The following is a 7527-nucleotide window of genomic DNA, read 5'->3' as shown; positions in this document are numbered from 1 at the left end:
GCAATGGAGGGATCCCCAGTGTGGTACTGGGGGGACAGAGAAGGCAATGGAGGGATCCCCAGTGTGGTACTGAGGGGACAGGGAAAGCACTGGAGGAACAGGGGAGGCACTGGAGGGATCCCCAGTGTGGTACTGGGGGGACAGGGAAGGCACTGGAGGGATCCCCAGTGTGGTACTGGGGGATGAGAGGAGGCAGTGGAGGGACCCAGAATGGCACAGGGACACCCCAAACACATCACTGGGGGGTGAACCCCATTATGGTGTGGAGGGATCTCCATACCATGAGGACCCCCAGGGAGACCCTGGGAGGACCTCGGGGAGAGGAGGTTTTGGGGTGAAGCTCAGGGGTTTTGGGGTTTGTGAGCCGCCACACTGCCCTGGTCCCCATCCCATCCCTCCATCCCTCCCCCTGGGGTTGTCCTGTCTCACTGTGATGCTCATGGTCCCCCCAAATCCCACCAAGTCTGGGGGGCCAGTGGCTAAAACCCCAGTGGTGTCCCCAGGGCTGTTGTCCTGCTGGGAATTGCCTTTCCCTGGGTGTGTTTGCTCCCAACAGGCTCAGTCTGGAGGTGAATGTGGTCAGGGGCTTCAGGGTGGGGAGTGTCCCAGCAGGCCTTGGGTCCCTGTGGGTCACTGAGGGGGTTCGGTCCCAGTGGGATGTGTTTGGAGGGTCACTGGGGTGATCCAGTCCTGTGGGATGTGTTCAGATCCTGCCCCAGGAGCAGGGTGGGGGTCCCACCTGTGTCCCCCCAGCTGTGGAGAGTGGCCCCAGGTGGGGGAACACTTTGCCCCTTGGCCAGGAGTGTCCCCCAGGGGGATAAACCCTTGGAGAACCCTTTTTTGGGATGGCTTCAGGAATTGTCTCCGGGCAAGGACCTTCCCTGTGGCCCTGGCACGGCCAAGTCGTGTGCTAGGACCACTGGTCCAGCCGCAGGGATGCCACAACATCTCCTGCCCGTGGATCTGCCCCATCCATGGCCCCAGCACAGCTCTGTGCCCAAACCCAGAGGTTATTGCCCTCCCTGTGGCCCTGGAGATGCTGATCCAAGGAATTTGGAGTGGCCGTGGGGTCACCTCTGCTGGGGACAGCCCCAGCCAGAGTTGATGCTCAGTGAGGTGTTGGTTTGCAGGAGGTTGGTGCGTTGTCCCTCTCCAATGAACCCTCCTGATGCTTCTCCTGGTTTGGAGGGAAAAGATGTTTGGGATGGGCTGGAGCCCAAACCCATCCCAGCACCTTCTCCTGCTCCACGGAGCTCTTTGCTCCCCGGAGAACCCAACCAGGAGGCTCTGCCCGTGCTCCTCCTGCCCCTCCTGAGCAGGAGTGAGGGAAAGGGGCAGGATCAGGTTGTGTGCCCGAGTTTCCAGCCCGGGGAGCTGCAGGGTGTCAGCACCAGGATTAAGTCTTCTCCCTGCTCTTTAAATAGCCACGAGCTCCGTAAGGTCAGGAGGCACTCCCGGCGGGGCCACAGCTCCCTGGCAGCAGGAAGGGCCTGCAAGTGGGAGAATGTTGCCAGAGCAAAGTCATTTCCACCCCAAATCCTCCTGCCACCAGCACCCCGGGGCAGCTCCGGGGTGGGCACAGCCCAGGAGGGCTCTGGGAGAGGGAAACCAGTGCCAAACTCTTGCTCAGCACTGGGAGATACCACTAGAGCTGCCCGCGGATGTGGTTGTCCGTGGGTTTGGTGGTGTTGTCATGGATGGCATTGGAGAAGGAGCTTCCAGGGAGCTGGAGGAGAGGTTATCCAGGGAATTGTGGCTGCCGCACCCCTGGGAGTGTGCCAGCCCAGGCTGGAATGGGCTTGGAGCAGCCTGGGCTGGTGGGAGATGTCCCTGCCCGGGGTAGGGGTGGGATGGGATGAGCATTAAGGTCCTTCCCACCCAAGCCATTCCATGATTTCATGACTGAGCATTTCCAGGGAGGTGAGCTCGGGTCCCACCGCGGTGTGTGGCTTTGAATGGGGAGAAAACTCTCCCTGCAGGGCAGGTTATTCCTATCTCTCTCCAAGGATTGCTCAGCCCGGGAATGCTGTCAGGGCCCTGGACAAACCAGCTCTGCCAGTCCCTGATTTCCAGGGCTGTTAATGATTACCCTGCAGGGAGCTCCAGAGCTGCTCCTGGCCCTTGGCCTGCTGCATTCCCAGAAAAACCTGGAGGGGATCCACCTCCTCCTTGGTGGGGAATTCAAATCCCTATAGGATTCCCTCCATGCTGCCTTGCTGTGGTTAGGGATTGGAGCTGGGATCGGGATTGGAGCTGAGATTGGAGCTGGGATTGTGATTGGAACTGGGATTGGAGCTGGGATCAGGATTGGAGCTGAGATTGGAGCTGGGATCAGAGCTTGGATCAAGATCAGAGCTGGGATCAGGATTGGAGCTGGGATTGCAGCTGGGATCAGAGCTGGGATCAGGATTGGAGCTGGGATTGCAGCTGGGATCAGAGCTGGGATCAGGATTGGAGCTGGGATTGCAGCTGGGATCAGAGCTGGGATCAGGATTGGAGCTGGGATTGCAGCTGGGATCAGAGCTGGGATCAGGATTGGAGCTGGGATTGCAGCTGGGATCAGAGCTGGGATCAGGATTGGAGCTGGGATTGCAGCTGGGATCAGAGCTGGGATCAGGATTGGAGCTGGGATTGCAGCTGGGATCAGAGCTGGGATCAGGATTGGAGCTGGGATTGCAGCTGGGATCAGAGCTGGGATCAGGATTGGAGCTGGGATTGCAGCTGGGATCAGAGCTGGGATCAGGATTGGAGCTGGGATTGGAGCTGGGCTGGAGCCACCAGGAGATCTTGATCCAACATCACCAGAATTCCCTGGAGAGCTGCTCTTATCCCATTCTCTCTCATCCCATGTTTCAAGCAGGCGCTGAAGGGATTTCCCAGTGGGAATCACAAACCTGTTGTGGGAAGAGCTGGGGAGGAATGGGAAAAGCAGTCAGGAATGTTGGGAATTGGGAGTATTCCCCCTTTTTTCCCCCTTGAAACCCTGAAAAGGCTTCTCCATGCCCTGTGGGTGCATATTCCAAGTTTCTCTGATGCATCATAGTGCAGCTCTGAGCCTCTCCCTCCCCTGGAGCTATTCCCAGAGGATCCACTCCCCATTTCAAAGGGATGTGGAAGGACATCCCTGGAGCTGTGTGTCCTCTGCGCTGCTGGAGCTGCTCCAGCCCGGGACATTTCCCTGGGCTGTGCCGTGGGGAGGGGGAAGGGGAGGAAGCTGAATCACTTTTTTTAGCTGGAATTCCTTCCTTCCTTCCTGGCCCTGGAATATGTGGAGCTGCCTGCAGGGCTGAGGCCTGGGAGATGCCACATGATCCTGGTGGATCCTCTCTGTGGGGGATGCAGAGCTTCAGGGCAACAAACATCCCACCAGGACACTTCTTTCCCTTCCCAGCTTGAGGATTTTGGGTGTTTTCCCTCTTTTTTCCCCATAGATATTCCTAGTTTTTCCCTCTGCTGAGCCCAGCTTCCCTCCCTGTGTGCTTCCAGGTTTCCAGGCATTCCCAGGCAGGCTCTGCCTCTTCCCAAAGTGTTTCCTCTTCCCTGGGGCTGGGAATTCAGGGAAGAGCCATTTGGAGAATGAGGAGGGAATACAAATGAAGCTCCAGGTTGGAGAGAACTTTTTGGGAAGCTCCTGCTGGAGCCAGACCTGGATTTGAGGATTTGATCCTGTTTCTCCAAGGAAAAGGATCTTCCAGTTGGAGCATTAACCTTTTCCCTGTGGCGTTTGCTCCGGAGGTGACTTTGCTCCTTCCCAGGAGTGTTAGGTTTCATTCCCTCCTTGTTTTCCCCAGTTTTTTCCCTTTTCTTTCCCCAGTTTTTCCACATCTGTGCCCACCTCCACCTGCCTGGATGCCTCTTGCTGGGTTGTTCCACTGCTCTCATCCATCCTCTTCCCATTCCCACCAGGCTCAGCCTCTGCTCAACTCCCTTTGGGTATTCCTGGGAGGCAAATATCCATGATTTCCCTGCAAACAGGCAAAATCTGGGAAAAACCCACCTCCAGGCAGGAATCTTGGAGGTGTGGGTTGTGTCTGGAGGGCCTGAGGGAGCTGGGGGTGCTTGTGTGGTTTGGGCATAGTGTGAAGGCTCTGGGGTGGAATTCCAGGGGCAAACTGGATCTCCAGGCATGGAGCGAAGCTTCCCAGTGCAGAGGCAGGAGCTGGGACTGGGATCTCCCTGGAGTTGGGCTTGGAATGGCATCTTTGGGCTGTCCCTAAGGCAATTAAGAAGCAGCTTATGCAAAGCCGAATTAGATGACTCTTTTCGGCTCCCTAAGCCAGGGCTGGCCTGGCATTTCCAAAGGCATGGAACAGCTCCCTCTGGAGCTCCTGGAATCCTTGGGAGTGAGGGAGATGCTCCTCTCGAGGCTCAGGGAGCATCCCCAGCAGTGCTGCAGTCCCTGGTGTCCAGGGGGATGTGGGAAGAGGAGCAAATCCTTCCTTGGATGAGCTCCAGGTCTGAGCTGCTCCAGGGTAATCCCATGGGGTTAATCCCACACCTCGTCAGGGCAGGGATTGGTCTCTGGGAGGAACCTCCAGGGCTGGGACAGTACTGGGAGACACTGGGGGTGGATGAGCCAGAGAGGGAAAGGGGCTGGACAACAAGGAGAAGGGGCTGGAGGGTTCCTGAGGGAACTTCCTGGTGCTTTTGGCTCCTCCATCCCTGTCCTGGCTGGTGTGGTTGGGAGGAGGAGAGAGGACAGCAGGGCCAGGCCTGAGGCCTGGGATGGTGTGGGATCCTGGAATGTCAGGATGGGCTCCAGGGCCAGGAGCAGAGCGAGGCCTCCTGGAGAGGTGAAGGCTCCAGAGCTGCTCTGGCTCCATGTGCTCCAGGCAGTATCCCTAGGGATGTTTGCTCAGCCTGGGCATCACAAGGTCCACCAGAGGATGGTCCTTCCAGGCTTCCATCCCTGGTCCTGGCTATGACCAGAGGATGCTCCATCCATCCATCCCTGACCTTTCCTCCTCCTCCTCTCCCAGGTTGAGCAGTTTGTCTTCTCTGGGTGACTCATCTTCAGAGCGAAGGTCTCCTGGGCACCACCGACAGCCCTCGGACTCCTCTGAGACCACAGGTGTGTCCTCCTCTTCCCTTGTCCCTGCACAAGGATCCTGGGACAGGGATTGGGGGCCAAGCAGGGACATCTCATGTGAGGTTCATAGGCTGAGGAACAACTAGCAGTGGACCCCAAGGTCATGGGTGGCCACAGGACATGGTGGGCAAGGATGGATGATGGCCCCAAGGTCATGGGTGGCCACGGGACATGGTGGGCAAGGATGGATGATGACCCCAAGGTCATGGGTGGCCACAGGATATGGTGGGTAAGGGTGGATGATGATCCCAAGGCCATGGGTGGCCATGGGACATGGTGGGTAAGGATGGATGATGACCCCAAGGTCACGGGTGGCCACAGGACATGGTGGGTAAGGATGGATGATGACCGCAAGGTCATGGGTGGCCACGAGAGCCTCACTGCCTCCTCCTCCTCCTGTCCCCCAGGGCTGGTCCAACGCTGTGTCATCATCCAGAAGGACCAACATGGCTTTGGCTTCACGGTCAGCGGTGACCGCGTGGTCCTGGTACAGTCAGTGCGGCCAGGTGAGAGGACACCTGGCCAGGGGGGCAGGAGGGACCTCAGGGATCTCCTCACACCCCCCTGGCCACATCCCTTGGGAGAAAAGGGATTTCCTCCTGGAGCATTGCTGGTTTGGGAGTCCCACCATGGTGTTGGGCAGGATGGGATTGAGGGGGCAGGAAGGTGGGTTGGGGGAGATGTTTTGGGAAGGTTGGAATGAATCCTCTGGGATTTGGAGCTGCAGGAGCTGCTCCAGGCTCCTCTCGGGAATGACTTTGGAGCTACAGGAGCTGCTCCAGGCTCCTCTCAGGAATGACTTTGGAGCTGCAGGAGCTGCTCCAGGCTCCTCTCGGGAATGACTTTGGAGCTACAGGAGCTGCTCCAGGCTCCTCTCAGGAATGACTTTGGAGCTGCAGGAGCTGCTCCAGGCTCCTCTCGGGAATGACTTTGGAGCTGCAGGGGCTGCTCCAGGCTCCTCTCCGTGGTCACTTTGGGGCTCTGAGCAGACAATGAGCTGCTTATTTCCCAGCGGATGTTCCCAGCTCCTCCCCCTTCCCTCTCCAGTCCGAAAGCCAGGAAAAATGAGGATGTAGGAGTGGGAAAAGGCTGGGAATTCCAAGGGCTGGGGTTCTCTCCCGGGGCTGGATCGGGGACAGGTCCCCGAGTCGCATCCCTCCCTCTCCTCCCTCACTTCATTTGCTAATGAGCCCATTAAAGCCCGAGGAATCCAAACAATTCCGAGTGCTTTCCACTCAGCCCCTTGGCTTGGGCTCGAGCCGAACGGAAACATTTTCCTCTTGGTTTTGGCTCCGGGAAAATTGGATTTTTCATTGATTCCAAGAGCTTTGTTAAGGAGGAGGCAGAGCAGGGCTGATCTGCCTGTTCCTGCCTCTGGGTCCAGGTGTCAGAGCCAGCCTGGGTGGTGGGATAACAACCTGGGGTCCCTCATCCATCCCAGGTGGGTGGGAAAGGCTGGGATGGGGCTGGAGAGCAGGTTCTTCAGAAGGTCCCTCCTCCATCCCAGGGTGGGATGTGGCTGGAGAGCAGGTTCTTGAGAAGGTCCCTCTTCCATCCTGGAGTGGGATGTGGCTGGAGGGACTGTGTGGATGAGCTGAGCAGGTGTTGTCCAGCCCCATACAAAGCTGGTGGTGCCTTTGTGCCCACTCCAAGGTGTGCCAGGAGGCTCTGGGACCAGTGGGAGCTGTCTCTGAGGTGTGCCAGGAGGCTCTGGGACCGGTGGGAGCTGTTCTTGGTCTCCCCTGAGCCCTGTGTCTCCTCCCTGTGCCGCAGGTGGGGCAGCCATGAGGGCTGGGGTGCAGGAGGGCGACCGCATCGTCAAGGTGAGGTGTCCCCCCAGAGCTCCTCCTCATGGGACCTGCTCCCCCTGGCAGCTCTCTGACCTTCTCCCCTCTCCTGCCCAGGTGAACGGCACCATGGTGACCAACAGCTCTCACCTGGAGGTGGTGAAGCTCATCAAGTGTGAGTATGGCCCGTGGGGCCTCCTTGCCTTTCTTCTCCCCGTCCATCACTCCTGGGTGCTGTGAGTGGCAGCAGGAGGTAATTTGGGGGTGCAGGAGCACATTTCCATCCTTGAGGGAGTTTGGGGTAGCCAGCCCTTCCTCCTGCACCCGTGGTGTGCCCTGTGGAAAGCTCCTAAGAGCACACATCAGTGTTGTCACCGGTGGGAGGAGAACCTCAGCCCTCCCAGCCCAGGAGGCCTCAGATCCCACTCAAACACAGCTCTTTTCCTTGGGAAAAGCTGGTTTGGGCCAGGCTTGAGGCAGAGACGACACAGAGGTGACCTCAACCCACCATGGGATGGTTTGGGTCGATCCAACACCTCCTGGAAACCTTCCTGGTCTCTGACTCTCCTCCCCACTGTTTTGCAGCCGGTGCCTACGTCGCGCTGACCCTCCTGGGATCTCCCCCCACCTCGGTGGGGGTGTCCAGTTCTC

The 7527-nt window shown here is 58.4% G+C and overlaps 1 protein-coding gene across 1 annotated transcript in view; it reads left to right on the top strand.

The window, feature by feature from the left end:
- Positions 1-4932: 4932 nt before the first annotated feature.
- Positions 4933-7527, top strand: part of ARHGEF11 (Rho guanine nucleotide exchange factor (GEF) 11) — a gene marked incomplete at its 3' end in the record, with an annotated part of 11190 nt that continues 8595 nt past the window's right edge. The window contains exons 1-5 of the mRNA XM_009079251.1: positions 4933-5071; positions 5497-5595; positions 6863-6912; positions 6994-7051; positions 7462-7514. Coding sequence (XP_009077499.1) covers positions 4933-5071; positions 5497-5595; positions 6863-6912; positions 6994-7051; positions 7462-7514 — 399 coding nt within the window. The remainder of the gene's footprint in view (positions 5072-5496; positions 5596-6862; positions 6913-6993; positions 7052-7461; positions 7515-7527) is intronic.

The sequence above is a fragment of the Acanthisitta chloris genome, unplaced genomic scaffold (genome assembly GCF_000695815.1).
Source record: "Acanthisitta chloris isolate BGI_N310 unplaced genomic scaffold, ASM69581v1 scaffold8147, whole genome shotgun sequence".
In the NCBI taxonomy this organism is placed as follows: Eukaryota; Metazoa; Chordata; class Aves; order Passeriformes; family Acanthisittidae; genus Acanthisitta; species Acanthisitta chloris.
Note: the sequence above shows the minus strand (reverse complement) of the source record. Positions and strands in the feature narration are given on the sequence as shown.